The following is a 24,993-nucleotide window of genomic DNA, read 5'->3' as shown; positions in this document are numbered from 1 at the left end:
CTAGTAAATTATTGACTAATAATTTGATCAATAAAAACAACTAATTTTATAATTTAAATGTACATTTAATTATAAGGCATCATTATATAGTGATTGTGTGTGTATTATTTCATACTAAATGTAATATATGCATTGAAAAAATACAAAACAGAGACTCACGGGGCAGAGAACTTTCGAACAAGCCTGTGCTGTGATCTGTTTCCTGCAGATCTCTGATCACCACCTCGATGAAGCTTTGACTCTTTGCTAATGAGAATGTCCCTTTCCCGATCTCTCAACTAAGGGCATTACAGAGTCAGATAAAAGTGTGTATTATGAAACAAAAAATATTTTGCATTCATAAAAATAGATCATAATCAAGATTCATTTTCCTCAGGAATTTTTACTTTTTTTTTTAAACAAATTTTAAACATTTCAGAATAAGACCAACAAATATAAAAAATGTAAAACTGTTGCAATGTGATAACTAGGGCTTGGATTTCTATGTCTTTGCATGTTTTTTTTTCTTTGTTTTTTTTGCATATTTCGCTATCTTTACATGATAGAGCACATTTTCGCAATTTTAATGCATATTTTGCATATTTCATGATTTTTGATAAAAAGGAAATTTTTTCCTCGCTATTCAAATCCTGCCTCAGACTAGTTTTTGCAGTTCCTGCCTCTGACGAGAGTTCTTAGAGCTAGGATTTTTATACATTAAAAATGAAACGTCATTGCCGATTGAAAAACCTGAATTTAGAGATTTTTTACCAATCAATCAGGAATGGCATTGAATTTTCAGAGAACTAAAATATTAGCCCTTCAAGAACACTGGTGTGTGGCTGTAAATAGATTAATCATCTGATAGTGCCTGTGATGGTAACTTGTGGAAAAAATTGGCTAAAATTGGTAAATGGGGGGAATTTTTTTGTGGGAAATTTTGTCAGTTTTTATCAAATAAAAAGAATTATTTATTTATTTTAATTTTGTGCAATGGTTTTCTAAAGCTAAATACTGTACTTGGCTAGGTATTTTCAACTATAGATGGTAGCACATTAATTCTGAATTTGCCGGCAAAAACTTGCTCAAAAGAGAAATTTTGACTCAATGAGGTTAGTTGGTAAAACAAAGAATTTCTGTTCATACAATAAGTAATGATTCAAAATAATTTCTACATCGATACTTCTTCTCATTATCATATTATTTTGCTAAAACTAATGTTATTTGAGGTAGGAATAAGAATTTTTTAGGACATATTTTTGGTTTCATAGGGCATATTTACAGTTTTTTAAAAGCATAAATACACTTTTTTATAGAGCATATTTTAGAAGTTTTTAGAGCATAAAAATCCTAGCCCAAGTGATACCAATTAAAAAAAAATCTTTATTTTATGAAAATTTCGGTTTATTTATATTTTTGAAGTAGTGTAAACACTTATTTGTTCTTATAAATTTATTATTTCTGATTTTATTTTACCTAAGAAATTCTTAATTTTGATACTATTGATGAAAACATAGAATAACTGTTTATTTATTTATGAAAATATTGCTTGACCATAGACTATATAAATAGAATATAGGGATATAAAGTTTCTATCAAACTAAAATCAATTTAAAATGCAAGATTTGTCAAAACATGAAGGTTTTATTGTTTTAAAATAACTTGATACTTGATGTGGGGAAAAAACCCTCTAATATTTCAATGATGGATACAACCACAGGCGGCTATTGGGCCGTGTGACCTGTGTGGCCACTCGGGATGGCACTCTATGACTGATCAGTTGACTGAAAATTAATGCATTCCATCAGGGAGTATCAATGCCTTTAACCTATCCTATCATCCCTATAATAAGCTTCGTACGAGCGCTAGAGATAGTCTTGTTGGTCATGATAGTAGGTGTGTAGAAGAATAGAGGACAATTTATCATACAGAAGTACAATCAGCGAAAAAGTTTTAGATCTGAGAATAGTAATTTTAAACATATAAAAATGATAAATAAAAACAATTATAAAATATAAAACTATTTGACCTATCAAAAAGGAGGGTGGAGGAACTTAGGAAGCCTCGAAAACGTCAGGACAAGAGTGTTAGAAATTTTAATGTGTCATTTTGGCAAAGAAATGAAAAGCATGGAGCACTCCAGGAGGGATGCCCAGCTCAAAATTTAAAGGAAAAAAGAAGCTTTTTCAATAAAAAAAACATGGGTAGGAGCACCAAAAATAAGTCCGGACAGACTTTTTCCTCAAGCAGTCCATACTGCTTTGATAACTTTTCTTTCCTGTTCTTTTATAAATAGAAACTGGTTCTTTGGTCCTCCAAGTAAACATGGTTGCGATTTCCTATTTCCACACAAATGGGTCTGTACATGTATAAACAAGTGAAGATTTGTACTTATGAAAGGTATAGAGCAAAGATTTTCAACCAAATGAAGCTGAGCCTGATATCCAGCTACTCGTACAGAAAAAATGGGAGGGGAGAATTAAAAGCCATTTTGAAGAGTCTTTTACTCAAAAGAATCAAATTTTCTAATGGTTTAGATAACAAGAATCTTCAAATAAATTTTTCATCAGGAATATCGATGGGGGCAAGAGAAATGCAGCTGTTGCCCCAGTTATTTATCGAGTTTTTACAAAATGTACATTAAAAAAAAGTAGTTCGTGAAAAATCACCAAAAATTATGTTCTTTGAAATAAAAATTTGTCTCAAAAATAATGCTTATATGAAAATATATGTATGTGAAAAAGTTCAAAATGTATGTGAAAAAAATCACAAAAAATATGTGAACCTTTTCTTGTTTCTTCTTCAGGGCTTGAAGCTCCCTCTCAAGTTTTGCAGTCACTTTCTGCACCACTTTGTGCTGTCTGATGACATCCAACGATTCTGCAGTGATGTCTGCTTCTTCTGACTCTGCAGATGCAATAAGAACGGAATGTAATACCAATGTATCGTATACTCAAGAATATATCGATGGCTTAAAATAAAAAACTCATGGATCAATTTATTTCAAAAATTACCTTCTGACAGTTTTAGATTGAGAACGTTGTATCACACCTATTACAGTTGTGATAACAATAATCGCCACCGATATATGGGAGCAATAATGAAAAATATTTGCTATTTGTTCTTGGTATTTAGATATTAAAAGTGCACAATTATACGGGGTGGTTATAATTATAATAACTTGATGCCGGTTTATGTTAAGCCTGCTCTCATTAATGTATTTTGTTGAAACTTTTAATATACATTCAACGCTTGTTATAACACCCCCCCCCTCCCCCTCATTCCACAGAAAATGGATGTTATATTGGGAGGTTGTTATATTGAACATTTTCAGAAAATTTAGCTTCTCTGCTTTTTCCAACTATCGAAATTTCCCTTCTCATGATTGACTATGTGAGGACTAACTTGCCTTTCGACATCAATTTCTAGTCGTTTTTCACCAAAACTTTCAATTTGAGATAGCCGGCATGCAGCCAAACTCGAGGGACCTCCGATTTTCACATTTTGGGCTCTAGTTCATTTCCAACATGATGAGAAAAGGAAGATTTCTAAGAATATTTTTAAGAAAAAAAGAACCACACATATATGTATTCTTTACTGGCTATAGCAATTAATGTTTTGTTCTTCCTGTAAAGATAAGAATTTTCTATACACAAGATTTTTATTTTAACACACCCATTAATATGATGAACTGGCCGTCGAAAAAAATTAAGGCACAACTTAGAGAAAAATAAACCAAATGAATAATTTAGTTACAAAGAAACTTTAAAACGCACCCAACAGTGACAAGGGTTTTTCTGAACCATCATCACCTTGGCTGGTAAGAGATTGGTTGCCTTTTCCTAGAGACAAACAAAAAAACTTGATAAACAAGCAGCGGCATAATATCAAGCAGCAGCAATGTAATACTCTGCAGAATAACAACAGGTCTGCATCTAAAAAATGAAATGTTGCTGTTTCCTGTCAAATTCTAATGAAGTTTTATAAAGTACTGAAATGAAAATATAAAAAAAAATACTGATGCATACGAATAATGGTGTCTTGTGATTTCACGGCAGGCGAAACAGATGATGGCACAGACCGCATAATGGGTCCATTCATAGAGGTTTTTGATTGTGTATTTTGTGTTGTTTCATCTGTAGTTGATGGTAACTTCGTTCTGTCTTCTGATTTTGTGCCATGCGTTGCTTGCATCATGGCTTTGGCATTCTTTGACGATGCTTCAGGCTTCTCAAGTTCTCCTAAATCCTGTAATTGAAAAAAAATTCACTGCACCGAAGATAGAATTTCATTTTTATAATATATGTACATACATTAAAACCTCCTCTAGCCGTCACCCTGAACAACACTAATCTCCAAACAAGGGCCATTCTTTTGAAACCGAACGCATACCTTAACTTGACAGTAAGGTATTAAGTCACTTTGGACTTAAAAGTGAAAAAAATTCATATCGCTATAAGAAAAATAATTTTCAAGCTTATTTTCAAGGGAGTTTTTTTACCCAGAACTCTATCGGGGGGGGGGGGGGGGAGAGAAACTATGTATGCTTTCTTTTCCTGGGTACGGATGCCAGATGGGTACATTGAAAGCAGTGAAGAAGGAAAAGAAGCCACTTGAGTGATATATAGTTGTGCCATGGGCCACATAAGTGATCTTAAAATACACTAGGGGTCACTTAAGTGAACTGTAAATATGCCATTAGTCACACTGTTGTGTGTGTGTGAGAATGTGCCCTGTAGTTTATTTGGACAAAATCAAATTTGAGATCGCTGGCCACATCAGACGACTCCGAGGATTCCATTTGGTCTGCACATCATTGGTCGAGTGTGTGTGGTCTACTTGATCTTGGGTAGGAATAAATAACTATTTAGGGTTGCTAGTACACTGTCTTGATCCACAGGGCCATAACTAGGCAGGTGCACCCACACAGGGTCCACTTGAGGGGGGGGGGTGCAGAAAAGGGGTCTAAATTAAAATTCTTGCACAGAGCACAGGAATAGCTAGCTTTGCCCCTGTTGATCCATGTTAGTTTTTTCGCCAATCCGTGTTTCTGTAGCATTTTATCTCAGCACTTCAAGCCTAAAGTTTAGGATGCCAAAATAGCACTGCAGATTTATTTACAAGGCCGCAACTAGATGCTTGGTCAGCCGGGGCAAGAACACATTTTGATGTGCCCTTCTAATGTTGAATGAGAGTTTAAAGGTTGAAGGTGCCTCTCATCCAGCACCCAGGGAATGGAATCAGACCAGCCAGATCCCTTCTAGTTACAGCCCTGTCGATTAATCAATTATTATAATATTACAGTATTAATATAATCATACATTCTAATATGATAAATTACATAATTATCATAATCAATTACAGAATGGATTATCATTAAATGTAGCGTAGGTAGCAAATTTCAGTTGTATTTTAGAAATAAAATAGCCATTCCCAATTTTCATAGTCCTGTTAGTGGCCGTTGTTGTGAGGTATATAAAGTAAAACCAGTATACATATATATATATATATACATTGCAATTTATGTGTTGTGTTGACATCTGAATAAAATTCAATGAAGTCATCATTAGCAATATTGATGACGACAATAATTTTTACATTTTTTGCAATTCTAACATGAGCAAAAATATTTTAAAAAATATTATGTTTTTTCAATCTTCGCACATCGAAACTATATGTAATAATACTAATGAAAATAATACTTTTCAAAATTCATTAATTAATCTTAAAAAAATCTTGGTCTGCAACAGTTTTCCTCCCTACACCTTACACCAATAACTGATAACTTCAGAACGATCGCCAAATGAAGACACTCATCACCATAGCACTAAGAACACACACGCATGGTACGCATTATCACCTTCTGCATCTATTTTATTAGTATTTCACATTATGACATCATATTCATACTCGCATCATTATTATTATTTGGACAACATTTCTAATGGCATTAAATGTTTAACATTAGGTTTACCAAGAGCTGACATATACCTATTTCTACCAAAGGGGCCAAAATGAACCCTTTTTGTATTCAATTAGAAAAAAATATAAATTGACCTATCTATTATGAAGTTGAAGTAGAAAAAACGAACCTCAATAAAATTACATCAGTTACAATAATTAGTTATTTTATTTTATTTTTTGATATTTTAACGTAAAGCATTTTTTTTTACAAATTTAAGAAAATTAACGAAAAGTTTTTCAGAAGGGTCAAAATGATCCCTTGACAAACCTAGTGTTAATATTCATGTGGATTTCTATAATGGACTTTCAAGGTGCAATAGTAGAACATTAGGATCAATTGCTTTTTTTTGGCTCAATGCTGAAGTGTTCTCAGAAATATTCTGCCTTAAACCAGTGTTGGGGTGTCTCCCCCCCCCCCCCCCACCACCACCACCACAACATGAGCCCAGACAACACTGGCTTTGATGTTATTCAATTTTTGAATTCTGAAAAAAACTTATTACTTCAATATTTTGCATTCAAATTCTATATCTTGTCATCAATTTTGCTATAAATTTTCTGCTAATTCACGTCTAAAAATTAGTGTATCATAATCAATTTTGCTATCAACTTGATTAAGCTTTATTCAGATGTTAACAGAACATATAAATTATAATGTATATGCAGTGGTGGATGAAAGTCAGTTGAGGCCCCGGGCGTAAAAGAAAATATTGGGCCCCATAAATTAGAAAACGTGCAAAGTTTGAGTTTTTTGGGGCACCCTGTGTGCCTGCTGTTAAATCTGCCTCTGTGTATATGAGAGAGAGAATTACACAAAACATAAATTACAACGTATATATATTACGCTGCACATTTCAATTGCCTATGATGCTGGTACTGGTGTGTTTTGACAATATTACTCAACTATTTCATGAAACTACAACCTTTTAGTACATCTTAACTTACATATATTAATACTTATATATATATAAAGTTTTTTAGATACCTGTGGGACAAAAAATTTATGCAAAAGAGGGGTGGCCATTAATTAGGAGTTATATTAAAAACAAGGAAATAATTATTTTGCTGTAAAAGAGAGGTGATCGCATCTGTGTGTGTGTGGGAGGGGGTGTCCGTTAAGAGGGGTTTTACTCTACATTATTTGTTCCTTCAGGCACTTCTCATGCATAAAAAATGTGTGATATTGTAGCAAAAAACTTTTTTAAAAATAAATCCATGAGAAACTATCTGGATAAAAACGATTAATTAAATGATTTTCCTGATAATTTGATATCCATTCTTTTACCTCATCAATATCATCAGTGAGAGCCATCAGCTGTTGAGCATGTTTTTCCGCCATAGATTGGTAAGCGATTGGATTGGCTAATGCATCAGCTAAATCTATAGAAATGGAAAAAAAAGATTATTAAAAGTTTATGGAAACGATGGCAAAGAATGAAGCAATTAATGGGTTAAGAAAATTAGTCAATTTATTTTTTATTTTTGCATAATTTTTATATTTACGGATCAAAGATTGATTTTTACTTCTTTTTGTAAATGAATTTACCCATGACTTCTCCACATTTTCAGTGGGGGGGGGGATCTCTGTTGACTGAGGATCTATTATCAAAGGTGACTCCACACCCATCACTCCTGGTTGATCAAAATTTTACAGTATACTTTCACCCATATTCACATTTTATAACGATGTCCTAACACAATGTGTTGTTATCAGGAGTTTTATTGATTCATTCAGCTCTATGAACAAGGACTAATATTAGTAAATGCTGAATTTTTATCCTTCTGTTTCTCATATTGAAATAGAATTTTTTTGTTCCTTGTATAACAGTTGTCTACTTACATTGTTCCTCCTAAAGGTCAAAATAAGAGTCTACATATAGTCTACTGAAAATAATAATTTGAATAATGTTTTTTTTAATGCCACTTGTGTGGGTATGTTTTGTATTTTTAGTGGTAGTGAATTATATAATTTCAGAGCTAAATAATAAAAATGTTTAAGAAAAATTTCTTTCCTAAAAGTAGGAATATGGTAAATCATACGAGGTCTTCGCTCGGATACATTATCTTTTAAGCTGCATAAGCCTTAATTATGGTATAAGAAAAGAATAATACAAAAAAGAGCATTATGGCACAAAGGAAGTAGATTAAGGTTTTTTAAAAATTGTAGAAGAATGATACTAACCCCCCGACTCAAAATTTTGAAAACACTTTTTTGCATTGAAAATAAAGGCAATAAATAAAAGTACTAGTTATTTATATTTTTAAAATACAAAAATATGTGGCAGAAAGAAAGTAAATACCTGCAAGACCATCTGGCACGTAATCTTTTACCGTTATGTTGACAAACAATGTACGAAGTGTTAATGGCTGACCAGATTCATTTCTCAAGACAATATGGCGATAACCTTAGGAATGAAAGAAAGGGTGATAGCAACAAAGATTTCAAAATAAAGGAATTAAATTTTACATATAATTTTACAATATCCAAATGATATAAGTTTCATATTTAACAAAATACAAGTAATGTACAGTAGACCCCTGTATATACGAAATAATTGGAACCAGGACATGTTCGGATAAGCAAAAAGTTTGGATTACTGGGGTTTGTCTTTTTAACATGGCTTTTTTAAAGCTGTGATAATAGTGAGTATGTTTATGTGTGAGATAAGAGTTACAGACCAGACAATCCCGTTTAACTATGACCGAAACAACTGCGGGGAAATTAAAATGATTTTTTTACCCTCCAATGTTAAGCCTTTGCTTCAGTCAATGGGCCAAGGAGCCGTATAATACATCAGACTAGTGTAAAAAAATGTTTCGATGGTTCATTGAAAATGAGAATGAATACGTTTCCCTTTTCCAAAAAAATGGGGGGAAAAATTGGTGAAAAATGTCATTTACTGGCCTGCAGAAGTGTGGAAAAATGTGACGGAAACCTTGCTAAAGAAAACCTGAAAAAAATTATGACCATGACTTGCTTTCGATGATAATCAAGCAATAACAAAAAAATACAATGAAATTCTCTAGCTTTAAAAAAAAAATCTGTTGCTGCGAGAAAGCAGAAGAAAAAGATGTCTGAGTGAAATGTTATAATTAGACTCCAACAGCAATCAAATTTTCATTTATACAGAAATAGTCACTGAAGTTTCAACTAGTAATGACTTATTGTAAAGCTATGGATTAGAGGGTATGCAAACGGAATGTTGCAAACTTTCTTGCGCAAGTCTTTTTTTTTAAAGGGCCATTCCGATTAAGCTGGTTTTCCAATTAGCGGGATTCTACTGTATATGGACACAAAAAATATAAATATAAATATGCACCCACCAGGCCGCAATCCTACAACTGGAAGAGTTCTTTGACCCAGCAATTTACCATTATCATCACAAACTGCTATTCTAAGACATGCAAGCTCGGGAAGCACAACCTATAACAAGAAAGTTGTTTTCAAAATAAATTTTAATTTGTATATGTAAACAAAATACCAGAAAAAATAAATTAAACATTTTTTAGGATATCAACGTTATAGCAGAATCTATCATATCCAAGGCCTTCATCTATTTTTTATACCCTCTCTAAAAAAATTCTCTCAGCAACCCTTTGTCTCCATAAATAGTCGGAGAAATACTTCTCATGAAAGACAGATGGCAATCAATTTCAAATGTTGCAAATTCAATAAAACTGAAAAAAGGGGGGGGGTACAAACACGAAATCTGCTATATATTCTGAAGCCATAAAAAATGGTTTCAGAAAGAGAAAGGAAAAAAAAAAGGAAATTTGTGGCACAAGGTGACTGGAAAATGGTTTCCAATGCTTGGGTTTGAACCCATTGCCACTAACACGCTGATGATTTAAGGTAGACTCCAGGCCCGTAGCCAGAAATTTATTTCGGGGGAACCCGAGTGATAGAACATTAGATTTGGCCATCTTTTCTCATTTTTTTGTCATTTTCTCACATTTCGGGGGAGGGGGACAGACAACCAGACCCCCCAATTCCTACCCTCTCACTATGACCTTGGTAGACTCTCTACACTACATCATCCTATGTGCACCCATCCCCCATGCAGAACAAGAAAACATGTAAAAAAATAGAATAAGGCTATAATAACAAAAACTAGAAATTATAGGCATGTCCCATCTATGTCATTTTAAGAATTTCATCCAAGAACATATATATAATTTGCAATTCAAATCATAAGAGGAAGGTTGAGCAAGCTACTATGCTCATCATCTATAGATGATGGAAGCATTTCCAGAGTTAAGCCAACCCATAGGATATTATAATTTACCTGTAGCTTCTATCCCGACACCATGGGCCTATTTTATTGCTTAAGAAACAATATTGGCCGATTTGAGGGAAACTTATGAACTTGAAACCACACAAATATGAGATTAAAGTTTCTTAAAAAAAAGGAGATGTTAGCCTCCAGAAGGCACTCAAATCATTTAAAGATAGAAGAATGGAAGTTAGGCCGGTATTACACTATGCAAGTTTTATAAAAGTGCTTGTATAAAACTTGAAAAATACAACGAATAAGCTGATGGGTTACATTCAAGCTTATCCAACCGATCAGTTTATTGGTTGTATTTTTCAAGTTTTATCAAAGCACTTTCACAAAACTTTTACAGTGTAATACCAGCCGAAGAGACACAAAAAAAGTAATAAGTAAGAGTTGGAACTTGGATTCTGCATGAGCAAACAAGGATCACATTGAAAATTTAAGCTGCAATCAATCTTTCCTCACCTTCTTGAACACGAAAGGCTCTTCGTCATATACGGGATTAATGCCGTTGTTAGGGACTGTTTTAGTACGGAATTTTCGACGAACTGTATCTGCAGGAAGTCCATACATATCTACTTCTACATATGTTGATACACGTTTGTCAGAAAGGAATTGCCCAGATATGATCTGTTAAAAAAAAATTAAAAATTAAAAAAAAAATCACATTAAAAATGCTTTATGTCAAGGCGATGAGGGCACATACATTAGTTAATTACATACGTTACTTAATTTGGCATTATCAATAGAGAGGTACCAAAAGTAAAGATAATTTGTGCTGGAATTGCTTTCTTTTAACTGAAATCAGCAAAAACCCAATTGTGTTCATAGATCACCTTTGAAAAAACAATAATCTTTTAACAAGAAAACAAATTGTGGTGCCTTATTGTTCTTCCTTTCACAAGCAAAAATATGCAAGAAAACAAGTGACAACATTGAAAATTTTGTTTTCATTGTGTCACAATTTCCAAGTTCCACAGAAAATTTTGTTTTTGGTACAAGATGCCAAAAAGTTGGACAATTTTATTGTTTTTGTAGCAGACATCAGAAGTTGTAACAGCTTGGTGCAGATTTTCCACCTATGTAGATGTCCTACGTGATGTCAGCTTATTTCCTTGTCTCATACATGAAGATCGGACATTCTTAGGTTCCCTAACTGCTGCGCCATCTTAATGCATGGGTCCACCCTGACACAGTTTGGAAGGGGAGCTCCACTGCAGAAGGGTGAAGGCAAACATCTGATTGAAATTTTTGATAATAAGCATGGAAATCGGTAAGCAGACATAATTTTAGTCAGGTATGGGGGCCTGAGAAATATTGTTTCATACAGGCCCCCCCCCCATAATACTCTTAAGATGGTTATATATTAGATTTTTATGCTCATAGTCTCACTGTAAGCATTGAAGACATTGCATATTGTTTCATAACCTTGAACTTTCTTGTGCTCTCTGCGAAGTGACAGTGTGACAGTAATTTTGAAATTCCGATGCCAATCTGAGGTATCTCTGTATACTGATTCAGTTAGCATTCAAAGAAAAGAAAACATTTCCATCACAACTTTTTTTGGTCAAATAAATAACCGATTAATTAGATAAAAAAAATTCCAATAAATTTATAAAAAAAAGTGTTGCATGCAACAGCAAAGAATTCATAATGAGCTAATGTATATGCAAGTGACAGGGAATTAGAAAGTTTTAGTTTTTGGTGACAATGCTGTTCAACTCGGAAAAAAAATTTCTATACTCACTGTGATACAGAGTTCCTTAAAGGAAAAAAAATTCATATTCTATGGCAGTTTCAACTTGGGCATAAAAAAACTCTTATAGACAGAATATAAAATAGTTCATTTTAAAGTGAAAAAAAAAATCTAAACACAAGAGCTGAGGCATGTCACAGCAACTAGATTTGTTTTCTTGACAATACTAGATCGACAGAATTTTCTCATATACAAATGAAAAAAAGCACTGAATTATACCAGAACGTGCCTAAATTGTCCCCCCCACCCAGTAACTACCCACCTACTCCAATGTTCACCTCTGGTGGTAGGTGATAAACTTAGAGGGATGGAGTTAGGTATTTTGTGGCCCTCTAAAATATTTTTCCCGATTTTCCAGTATCACTGGCACACATCGCACAACAGGTTTACATTAGCACCTGAGAAGAATGACTATCAAACTGCTATTACTACGATTTTATAGTAAACAAAAGATATGTTGCAATAAATTTGGCCAATAGTGCCCGTTGCAATAAATTTGGACAATAGTGCCCGTTGCAATAAATTTGGACAATAGTGCCCGTTGCAATAAATTACAAGCACAACCCTAGGAGCAGGGCTATCTTAAGAGCATTGTAGGGGGGGGACCCAGGGCAAGTAAGTTTTCAGACTCTTCCTGGCTAAAAATGCTTACTTAAAAATTTACATGCTTACTCTCAAAAATTTTAATCAGATCTCATTTTTTGTGAGGCCCAGGCAAGCCCATGTGTTAAGACGGCTCTGGTGGGGAGTGGTCAAGGACCAAAACTATAATGTTTGTATGCAGGGCCCCCATAATGGAGCCTATCAGGGCTAAGGACCACAATTATCTACCTAGATCTGCAACTAAATACACTTTCAGTCCGAGCAAGTATACCCCTTGCCTTCCCCCCCCCCACACTGCATTTAAAACTACACGCATTGTCAAAAGGAGAATTTAGCTCTTTTCTTGGCCCAGTGCCCCATGCACTGAACTTGTGTGTGCACTTTTTCTTTTAAGCTATTGCTTTGTTAATAAGTAAAAATGTAACTGGATGCAATTAAAGTATTTTTATTACATTTGGGGCAGCTCCTAAAATTTAGTGGCTCAGTTTGGCTGCACATTTCTAAGTTTTGCTCTGAACTTACAGCAACATGGTTTTTGAAGTGTATGTCATCACCATACTCTGCTAAGAGCACAGTGTTGAGTCAAAGATAATAATTAGTGCATGCCTACTCAGTGATTACAAAAACCTGAGTTTGTCAGATTAATACTATTATTTTCATGAAGTTAAAGTATTACATAGGTAAAAACAGGTAAACACAGAATACCACAGAAGTCCCAACATCCCAGAGATGATGTCCTTTCGAGTCTAAAAACTGTCTCCTGCTCACACACAGTGATTAATACACTAGTAGTGTGTGTGTGTGTGTGTGTGTAATACACAATTAGTTCAAATTATTTTCATGTATCCCATGAAAATAATTTGAACTAATCAAGATAATTTTTTAATTTTTTCAGATTGTATCTTAGAAAATTCATCATCTGCATGTTTTTTGCAGAAATAGGACAGTCTTATGATATGGGCTTACCCCGGGCACAGCTGGAACGGCTTCCGTGACTTTATATAGCAATCAAAAATTAGTTATGCAGAGAGAGAGAGAGAGAGAGCGAGAAAAACTGATGTTACTGTTCACTATTCATACAAAGTATAGATGACTGGATCTGACGAGATAAATTTTCTTTTGAAAATCCATTTCTGCATCATAGTGATGTGATTGGCTAGGAAGCTCCCACAATGCTGTTGGTGGTAGGTCAAGACAGAAACATCAACCACCACTAGCCATACAAAACTGCAGCGGCCCACTGATTAATGACTAAAGACGCGCCGGGTGCAAAATGCGTGTGGGCGTGTAGGAGAAGAAGAAGTGCAGAGGAGAGACGGAAGAAGAAAACTGTTACGCGGACAGTCTACATGAGCATCGAAGGGAGTCTTATCTCTATTGGAACTCTGTCTAAAATTTGTTAAGTCTTCATGTATAATAAGACAATAATCTAGAATTGTGAATAATAATAGTGTTATGATTATGTGTTAATTAATATTGTTAATAAACGGAAGCTTAGGATATTCTTCGACGTACGTATCCTTTAAAACCATCCCATAAGAGAATAAATTTAAAAAAAAATCAAAAGAAATGGCATATGAATAAGAGTTTAAAAAAAAAAAAAAATGGGAGAATGGATATATTACCTACAAAACTGTTTCTTCTACTGGAAATAATATGAAAATGATAGATTATTTCAATACAATTTATGAGAGCTGTGAAGCAAGTACGCATTATTTTTGATAAATGTTAATAATACTATTGGTCATGAATTTTGTGCAAATCTTTTTCTACCTGCTAATGACACACACACACACACACACACAACTTATTACTGGTATTGAGGTAATATGTGCTATTTTTTATTTGTATGTACACATCTAAACTTCCTGCAAGTCTCTTTGCAAAAATGGAAATATATCAATAAGTGTACTGTGGCTTATGCCATCAGCTCTTGTTTATTCAGAAAGTATCAAACTTATTATATAGAGGTTATATGTATATACTTGTTATAGAACCCAATATATTTCAGTTATGTAACATTCTAGAAATTGACCACAATTTGTAAACCAACTTTCTCATAATGTAATGTTTTTTTTTGTTTTGTTTTGATTACACTATAAATACCTTCACGCTAACTGTTCCGGCTATAATACCATCAACAGTTGATTCTGTGAAAGGGTCAAACTTTCTGTCAGTTCTCCTCATGAAGTCTGGTTTCAGGAGGTACCCAGAACGTCCATTATACTCGAAAATCCCAAAATTAAGCTGCATTCCAAGGTCTAGAATGAAAAAAAAAATATTTTAGATAACGTCACATTTGAGAATTCATAATCAAAATAATATATTTAATTCTTTTTAATTTAAAAATATATTTCGAGGTGGAATATTCTAGTCCAATTATTTAACCACACATTCCCAAAATTGCCAACCTAGACCCACCCCCATCTTCAAATACACCTTGGATGAAAATAACAATAGTTAACATGCACATGGAAAACCAGCCCATCACAAGGGGATAAACTCCATTCATTCACTTCTCCACTAATATAAAAATGTCATATCTGGCAGCACTTGGTAAAATACTAAAGAGTGATGTAAGCAGGTCTGACAAACAATGTTTACTTCCAATTAGGAAGATAGATGACAGCACTCCTTGAACATGAAACATGCATAACCACAGCATCATAAATATTTAAGGGCAATACATATATACACACATGCACATCAAGTATGTTCACCACTTATAACTACTACTACTACTACTACTTAACTGAACATGCACCTCATACACATTCCTCTTCGGAATTTCTAACTAATCGGCACATGCCGGAATATGTGTTCTGAGTGTATGCTGAATGAATGAACGTCAGGGGATCTGCCACCGGACTTATCCCGTTGCCGAGATCTCTTCTAGCTCAGCTTCGTGGCAGAGTCTGGAACAAAGTGAGTGTACCTAACAGTCTGAGTGTGTAGCTAGTGTTGTGCTTGATATTTCAGTGCTGCCATCTATGCTTCAAATTATAACTACTTATAACTACTTTTATAACTTTACACTTATAACTACTACACTTTAACATGCATGCACTTCATAAACATTCATTTCAATAATTTCTAACCAACTGGTACATGCAGGAGCATATTGTGTGCATATGTATGTATATATGACCTTAACATATTTATGGCTTTGTGTGAGAGTTATGCTTGTTTCATGGTATACTGATGTTGCCATCTGGCTTCCATATTTCCATTTTATTTGCAAGAGATATATTAAATACAGTGAAGCTTCCATAGGTGGTCACCTCTGTTTCGCGGCCAGATTTTTTTTTTTTTTTTTTTGGAATGGACAATATAGGCTTCACAGACATATCATACAAAAATCACCCCTATTATCCGGCCACCTCTATACGTGGTAAGCGACCACTTACTAATAGATAGAAGTTTGGGAAAAAAACAAGTTTTTGTGAGTTATTTCTTCCTAAAGTATTCAGAGCTGGTAGTTCTCTTTGTATAATCTTTATACATCAGCAAAAATGTCTTTTCGGATCAATCAGATTTTCCGTTCACTATCAGGTCTGGAACATCTGTAAATATGATCACAAGGGCTATATAGTTGCTGCTAACTAATAAGGTAGTTTAAAAATTTGCTCTTGTGGTGACAGGGTAAGCCAGACAAATACCCTATGATCTCTACTGAATAGGTAAAGGATGCGGAAGTTTTGGCTTTGTGGATAATTTCTTTACTTTTTAGCATGCAGAGATTCAGTAGAACAACAGTGAGGGAGTAAAAGAAATGTGAGAAAAGAACAGGTTTTATTTGCTATAAAAAGAAAGAACAGATTCCATATAATACAGATTAAGGAATTAATCAGAGGTCTGGTATTTCAAGTTCTACATAAAATACAGTGAGAAACAGGCCCGTAGCCAAAAATTTCGTTCAGAGGGCCTTTTGGATCACTTGCCTTTTTCGAGGGTGGGGCAAAGTGATAGAATAGAGATTTGGCCATCTTTTCTCCTCTTTTTAGGTATTTTCTTATATTTTGTAGGCAACCAGACCCTCAACTCCCTTCCCCCTTGCTATGGCATTGGTGAGAAACCTTAATATATACATAACAATACCAGATGAAGAAAAATGTTGTAGTACAGGGATTATCATTATATCGAGAGGTAACATTAACATCACAGGGCCAAAATTTGTTGTTGTTAGCATCTTTCCTAAATTAGAATTGTTAGTACCACCAAAAAATGAGCTTTTGAGTGTTTATTTGCAGCAAAATATTTCAATTGATTAGTTGATAAAAGAAATTCAGTTTTGAATTGCATTGCTCCTGTGAAGGGGTTCATTGAAATACACTTTAGTGTAACACAAACAATAGCAATATTGAACACTTTCAGTGATTAGATGATGCCCAATATCAATATTATTACACATCCCCGAAAAAATTGAAATATGTGACGAGTTAAAAAGATATATTGAAGGATATTTCAAGTGAAAAATAAATAAAATAATGTTGTAGCAGTTTCAAAATCCTCCTAAAAAAACAGTGTTATAGAAGGGTTTATCACAGTAAAGGGTATCATTTTATCGAGAAAAGTTTAATATTATAGACTATAGGTGATTCTAAACACAAGATTTGAAAAAATATCTCTATTTGAAAACAGAGTTGTAGTGAAGTTTAGGTGTATATGTATCTGTTTTGTTAAACATTGTAAATAAATTGAGCATAAGATATTTTTCCGTAACATTAAAAAAGTTTATTTTGACAAGCTCCCTGAAATGTGTTTTTTTCTGTCGTACAACTTCTATTTGGCAATCACCTCTACAGGCAGCCACTTTTTTTTTACGGAACGCAGAGTAGCCGTCTTAGAGGCGATTCACTGTATCATAAAAAGTCGGAGAATAACAAGTCATTTTCCTATCAGAAAACTTACCCAGTGTCTGATAATTTAGTGCCACCATTTGGCAACCAGCATTCCAGAACACCTAATACAGAAAAATAAATATATACATTTCTGATTATCATTCATTTTTAGTTGAAATCATCAGCAAAACTGAGGCATTGGTATGAAATAGACAAACAATTTTTGTCATACGAAACATTTTCAAGACAATATCCACTGTTAAAAGATTCTGGGCTCTAGATAACTCAACACTAAATGTTTTGCACAAATCTGTGGTGAATATCTTCAATGGAGTGGACGTGAGATTCTTCTCAGCTGTCCAGAGATGGAAGAGTATAGCTTCCTTAATATGTGCACAAAAAGGAGGATGAAGGGAGATATAACAATCACCAGGGACAGCTTAAGCGAGGGTGCAAAGGGTTGAAATGCAGCCTAGGCTTATGTTTAAACACAATTTTTCAAAATTTTTGGAACAATAGATATTCACAAGATACCAGGTGTTGTCACTCTTTGCCCCATACCTTGACAATGAAGATGTTGAGAAAATGTCAGGGAATAGACAGGGTATGGGGCCATAATGGAAACAAGAATAGACTTTGACATGGGTAAGTGTGCATTTTGGTGCTTAAACCCAGTAATTTTTCGAGAGCAGTCAAATAAATCAAGGAAAGAATTCAGTTTTCATTTGGGCCTGGAGCACCATAACCCCTCACACTTCCCTAATTTCTGCCCTGGTAGTCGGGGGACTCCCTGGGAACGTTGGAGTAGTTATTTTGGTGCTATCAAGGTTCAACTGGTTCATCAATACTGGCATAATTAAGAACGCCAAAATAACTCTGGACCAAAAAAGGGGAAGTTTCTTTAAAAGTGGGATGAATGGTCAAGGAATTTTGTTGGGTAAACTATGGTGTATAGCTTTGGATAGATAAAAAATCTTCCCATAGCCAAAAGGACAAAAGCCCTTTCAGCCTCCCCACCAGTCATCTAAAAGGGTGGCAGGTGAGCTTGAGCCGCCTGGACAATCGCACATCGGCACGAAACATTTGATAGTAATAACATGTATGGACTCTTTAGCCTGGAATTTTCTAATCAATACACTATTCATGGGAAGTTAACATTACATTCTTTGAACAATATCCGCTCATGTTAAAACTAACTAAGTATGCATTTAAACCTATACCCGATATATCAACCGGTTAAAAATAAATTCTTAATGAATATATGATAATATGAGAACAATAAAACTTTTAAAATAAAGTGAAATTTTTTTCGATTGATTTGATTTTTTTGTGATTTGCCCAACTCTAGTTAAAGTGACAACTAGAGCTGGGCAAATCGCAAAAAAGTCTAGCCGCCAGAAAAAAATTTTATTCGCCAAAAAAACTTTTAAGGAAAAGGCCCAAAACAATGTTTCTTTTGACTTTTTCAGGGCATACAGTGACTTGTGTTCATGTTGGCAGAAATGCTGCTATAAATTCCAAATATCTTGTGCTGCTCTCAGCCTGCAATTTATAAACTACACAAAGAAAATTTTAGGTGCACATACCAATTTTTTAGCTACCATGGGGACCAGCCCTGGCTTTAACCACAGTAGAACTTATAGAGGCTAAAGGTTGTTCTTTTAATGAAAGTCTGGTGTATAACAAATAATCCTTATGGGAGATGTAATGCAATTGGGTGGGCATCAACGTAAGTACACTAGCTAGCTATAAAAGTGTTCATTATAAGAGGTGGATTAAGGCCCTGGGCACAGAAGAAAATATTGAGCACCATAAATTGGAAAAAAGTGTAAAACTGGAGATTTTGAAAGGCCCCCAGAAGTTTGGATCTAAGGCCCCATGGGCAGAGATACGGGAGCATGGGGGGCAGGCAATAAAAATAGTCTTCAACGAAGGTTAAATCGAAAAAGATGTGTATATGTATACACTGTATCAATCTTTAAAACAAGAAGGTCCAATAAGGTCCTGGTTCATGTTGATTGCTTGCTTGCTTACTTAATGACACGATTCAAATGTTTGGTTAATAAAAATGGATAATTGTGTATTTGCAAGCAATAACTGATGAATACCAAATAAAACAGAACCCATTGCAGGTGCTGAAGTCGAGGGGGGCGATTCCTGTAATTTCAGACAATGACCCTGGCAAGCCATATCAATCAAGGAGCTTGTCCATGTTTATGCAAAACACAATAATGATAATTCAATGTTAAATTGCTTGCATGAAAATGTAAAACTCATCAGATAAAAATAAGCATTCTTTTATCATTATCACAATTTTTTTTCAACTATTCTGTTATAAGTGACATTCGTCATAGTGAGGTTCTGCTGTATTTCTGAATTAAATAATTATTGAAATTTGATCGCAGCCTAACAAAGCATTTCAGTGTTCAATAATACAGTGATAATAATAAATGACAGTTAACACAATCATGTATTCGAGACTTGACTTATTTTCTAAAATAGGAATGAAATTATCAATTTAAAGTCACACAAATTTCCATAAATAAGCACATATGGATAAAACTCACTTGAGGCATATAGTTACTGGAATCGACTCTTGTGCCTTTTGGATATATTCTACTCAGTTGCCTCTTATTATAACTGGATAAAGTTAAGGATGATTGTCACATAAAATGATTAAAGCAAGCATTAAAATAGTTAAACAGTTAACATTCCTGCAAACTCACACGGTGAAGGCAATTCAAATAGATGCAGTTTCGTTCAGATAAGGGTTGTGTATTAAATTTTTGTACGAGGGTCATCCAGAAAATAAAGGTCAATTGCATATTCCCGTCATGCAGGTTACGCAATTTTTGTCGTTCAAGGTCATATAGTGCCTCCAAAACTATTTTCTTTAGTTTTCTGTGAGTATTGGTCACAAAAGTTTATTTTTGCAGATTTTTTGCTAATTTAAAATGAACTTTCTGACTAAAAACACTGCAGACTGAAGTATGGGTAGGAATGGGTGTCCAATGTGAGTACTGTAATGCACATTATTTTGTCCTTAATTAAATATTACACACACCAACTTTTCACATTTCTTTCATTCTTTATTATAACACTTCACACTTCCTTTAATCGATGATTGTGAGAGTGAATAGATGAATTTCCGCAGGATTCACATTGCACTTCACCACTGGCGGGATTTTTAGTCAGAAAGTTCATTTTAAATTAGCACAAAATCCCAAAAAATAAACGTTTGTGACCAATATTCACAAAAAACTTAAGAAAATAATTGGGGATACTGGATGGCCGTCAATGACAAAGATCACCTGATCTGAGCAGCGGGAATATGCAGTCAGCTGTTGATTTCTGGATGACTAACATACATATTTATATTTTTCAGCTAAGATTCAAAATTATCACGAGTACATTAATAAGTTCAATAACATCACAAAGCTTCAAAGAGATGCAGCCATCTGGCTTGTGATTCACCATTTGCCACCCCTACATTATAGTTTGGTCACAAAAAAAAACAACAAACATTTTGATTTGAAAAGGATACTTCACAAACTCGACAGGATGTTCTTTCAGATGGTTTGTCGCTTGTGTTTCCACAAATGATGAGATTTCATAGCTCCTATTACGTTCTGCAATGAAAATAATGCAATTTAACTTATATTGTTATAAATTTAACATAGGGCATCTGTGTTACATTTATTGAAACCTAAGAAAAGAATTAATGTAAAAAGTTCCTTTGACAAAAATATTTGCATGAGCGCATAGACAAAGCAGGATAAGAAGCTAACAAAACTTTATATTTTGTATCCAAGAGATTGCTATACTGTTGTGCAGCATTATTTTCTATATTATAGTGGAAAAAAAAATCACTCACTTTCAGCATATTCAAAAGAATGAAACCTGACAGGCTGAACATAATTCACCAGAGCAGACATTTCCGCACCAGCTTCAGATTCCTTGGCAGCAGCTTCCTAAAACACCAATAAAGAATGTTTAAAATGCTGTAAAAATATTTTCCAACTATACAAATATATGCATATTTTTTCTGTATACAGTAATACTCTGACTTGCATCTTCTCATGTTATGTCACCACATGGTTCCTTTCGGCTTCCAAAATGTACATGTACTTTCACATCTAACAAGTTGTCACCATACGCCTAACAAGTTGCTGCTTAGAAAAGTCATTTCCATGAGCAAACCCCCTCCCCCCCCACCAACCCCTAGAGAGCTTCAAAATTTGAAAACCCCTAGTATATTCAATAACAATGAAACTGAGGAATGTAATTATGGGTACAGAAATCTAAACTTGCAGAAAAATATCTAAGACAGTCATACAATGAAAACTAACCTTGTTCAAGCGATTCTGATCTTTATGCGAACGTTTGAGATGATTTTAAATTTAGTGGAATACACAATTTTTTAATTAAATTAATGAGAGGTGTTTTACTACAATAAATGGCTCAATGGAAATTTTCTATGAATACAATGAAGAGACAATGGATAGGAAAAGAAAATTACTTCTGCATCTTCTGGTTGTTCTTCAGTGGTTTGCTCAACTTCATCTTCATCTGAACCAATGTCTGAATACGATTCTTCATCCTCTATCACTGCTCTGCCATTTGCCAGAGGTTTTTCATCTGGATCTACACCCCCTCCCGGATCATGGCAGCTTTCATCGCCAGTAGTGGATACAGGACTAGATGTTGAGGTGCTCTTGACACGCTCTGGAGTAGAAGCTGGTGGACCAGACTCATCCTTCGATACACTAGTCTTTGGCACTTGAGCACGAGCTACATGGAGGAAATATATATGCTCACAGTTATTTAGATATTATACTACTATGCCAAACATGCACCTCATCCACATCCCTCTGCAGAATTTCTAATGAACTAGTACATGTTGGAATATGAGTGTATGTGTTGTGAACCTAACGTGAAGTTTGTTTTTATATAATGCTTATGTGTTGTGCTGCCGTATGCCATCAATTTTTCTACCTATGAGTGAAGTGCAATAATTGAATAATTGTACTGTTGCTTTCTATGGTCAGATGTTTTAACAAAAAGAGAGAGAAAGAGAAAGGATTTGGCATGCATTCGCGCCTCGAAGTTGGGAACTACAGCAAAAAATCATCTACAAGAAAATGAAATGACCAATGCTAACATATCTAAAACAAACGCATCCTGAAGCCAGCCCAGGAATGTCTAATGAGTTCAGCCAAAGCCTCCTAGAAGTACAAGCCGTAATGTATCACTCTGCCGAGGTTGTGACATCACAATCCAGGTCCTTAGCATGGCTATTTTGGATGTTTTTAACAAAGCACGCCACGTGAATTTATAGTCATATTTAATTTAAATTCTTCAAGTTTTTAATATTTGTTTTACTATTTACTTATTGTTATTGCTTTTTTATTTATTGTAACACATTAGCGGGAGAAATTTTGTTTAAATAATTGAAAAAGGAGCCGAGAACTTTGATAATCATCAGACGACGGCAAAAAAAAGGTATGTAGCTATTTGTACACAATTCAGTCAATAAATACATCTGAAATATTTATTTTTTCTGACTTTATTTTGCGTAATTAATTTAAAAGTAGATATGTTCGCTGCGGTTTCGTGTCAGAATTTTATTTTCTCCTGCATTGAGAGCAGTTTTTATCCACTTGTTTAATCATGGGAGCACATTTTTCAGATCTAATATATAAATATTTTCTTTTAATATTGAGTAAATCACATTTCTCAGGTCTATAATTAATTAAAAATACAAATATTAATGTGTTGAGCGACGTGAAATTTAATGAAGGGATAGGCTACTTTTTAAATAAATAATATAGTTTGCAAATTCAACTTGCATTTTAAACCATTAAATTTAAATGTGAGCCATTCCCCTGTGTAAGCATTCTTGCACTATTCAGAATATTTTATAATTCAATAATTTTGTTGCCTATATGCTGAATATTATAAATACTACACCTATAACATTTTAAATTTCCTTTTAGGTGTCTTGGTGCTGCTGTGTTTGCAGCGGTAGGTCAAACTGCAAGGGGAAGCGAAAGGCCGAATGGAACCCTCGTCGTACTTAGAAAGGAACAACAAAGTTATCAATTAAAAGAAAGTCACCAGAGGAAAAACAATGAAATCAATGAAAAGCAATTCAAAGAGTGTCACTGTCTCGCTCGATAATCATCTTGTAGCCGAATCTTCTTATGAGTGGTTCCTAGGAAAAAACTCAGAGTACTTCATGGTAAAATAAGTGAATTCATCCTTTCTGCATGAATAGTTGGAACTGAGTTTTATGAAAGCTGCTCGCTATTACTCAGAAATGATATTATGGACATCAATATTTTATTTCACCAATCCAGCTTCATATCGCTTTGTGAGGAATTCAAATAAACTGATACTACCTCATGCATATTACTTCAAGTATTGCTACAAAAAGTAGGTGTCCTAGCGTATGGTACAGAATTCAAACGTGAAACATGCAACACGAAAAGTGCTGAAGTTGTGAACTTCTTGAAATTGAGAAGTTAGCTGGTTTAATAATGGCCAAAATTTGTGTAATTATTATTTTAAGCATGGAACATTTTATAAGAAAGCTTCAATTAAAAGTTTGACATCAGTATAATATTCAAAGGTAAAATATTCAAGGTAAGTCTCTCATTATTGTATCAAAATAATATCTAAAGTATTCCTGAATAATTACACAGAAACTAAAAATGATAACTTTAACACCAAATCTTCAATTAAGGGGTCTCATACCTTTTAACATTGTGGAAAACTATGCTCTAATAGAAATATCATTAAAAATACTATTTAACCATCGATTTATTCCAAATTTTTTACACATGTTCTTGATTGTATGTGCTATCCTATGCTGGTATAAAATTTTACATATCTTAGATACTTAATTTTTTGTGAATTTTCAAAAAAAAAAAGCATTAAAACAGCTTGCATGCATGATAAAATACCATGACATCAATGCAATTGATTAAAAATAAAGGAAACTGTTCAATTCATGAAATAAAGCAAAAGGTTGAGATTTCATTGACTCAATCTTATTTAAAATTAAATTTTAACTAAAAATTTTTGGAATTTGAAATTTAAGTTCTAAAATTTAATTTTAAATAAGATTGAGTCAATGAAATCTCAACCTTATGCTTCATTTCATGAATTGAAAAGTTTCCATTATTTTTAATCAATTTTTATTCAATTACATTGTTATATTTTATCATGCGCGCAAGCTGTTTTTAATGAATTTTTTGGTGAAAATTTACAAAAAATTAAGTATCTAAGATACGTAAAACTTTATACCAGCATAGGATAGCACATATAATCAAGAACGTGTGTAAAAAATTTAGAATAAATCAATGGTTAAATAGTATTTTTAATATTTGTACTAGAGTATAGTTTTTGCCATACTTAAAGTAATGACACCTCATAAAAGAACTCTTCGATTAAAAGAAACTTGCTTCTATAAAACAATTGTAATATTGCATTGAACAGTTTATTTTTTAAATTTGGAGTAATTAAAAAAAAAAGTGTCTGTGCATTTTGAGTAGACATGAAAAAAATGTTT

General features: G+C 33.8%; 1 protein-coding gene across 2 annotated transcripts in view; it reads right to left on the bottom strand.

The window, feature by feature from the left end:
• Positions 1-24,993, bottom strand: part of Plc21C (Phospholipase C at 21C) — a 326,807-nt gene that overhangs the window by 18,284 nt on the left and 283,530 nt on the right. For both annotated transcript variants that reach the window (XM_089234814.1, XM_089234813.1), the window contains exons 14-27: positions 21,940-22,211; positions 21,295-21,391; positions 20,965-21,049; positions 19,988-20,060; positions 17,491-17,542; positions 14,686-14,840; positions 10,686-10,850; positions 9,268-9,367; positions 8,244-8,348; positions 7,229-7,323; positions 4,008-4,227; positions 3,756-3,821; positions 2,765-2,886; positions 160-278 (exon numbers count right to left, since the gene is read on the bottom strand). In XM_089234814.1, coding sequence (XP_089090940.1) covers positions 160-278; positions 2,765-2,886; positions 3,756-3,821; positions 4,008-4,227; positions 7,229-7,323; positions 8,244-8,348; positions 9,268-9,367; positions 10,686-10,850; positions 14,686-14,840; positions 17,491-17,542; positions 19,988-20,060; positions 20,965-21,049; positions 21,295-21,391; positions 21,940-22,211 — 1,726 coding nt within the window. The remainder of the gene's footprint in view (positions 1-159; positions 279-2,764; positions 2,887-3,755; positions 3,822-4,007; positions 4,228-7,228; positions 7,324-8,243; positions 8,349-9,267; positions 9,368-10,685; positions 10,851-14,685; positions 14,841-17,490; positions 17,543-19,987; positions 20,061-20,964; positions 21,050-21,294; positions 21,392-21,939; positions 22,212-24,993) is intronic.

This window comes from Pholcus phalangioides, unplaced genomic scaffold (assembly GCF_987345545.1).
Source record: "Pholcus phalangioides strain wild (caught in Gottingen) unplaced genomic scaffold, Ppha-v1.0 ptg000008l_1, whole genome shotgun sequence".
Taxonomy (NCBI): domain Eukaryota; kingdom Metazoa; phylum Arthropoda; class Arachnida; order Araneae; family Pholcidae; genus Pholcus; species Pholcus phalangioides.
Note: the sequence above shows the minus strand (reverse complement) of the source record. Positions and strands in the feature narration are given on the sequence as shown.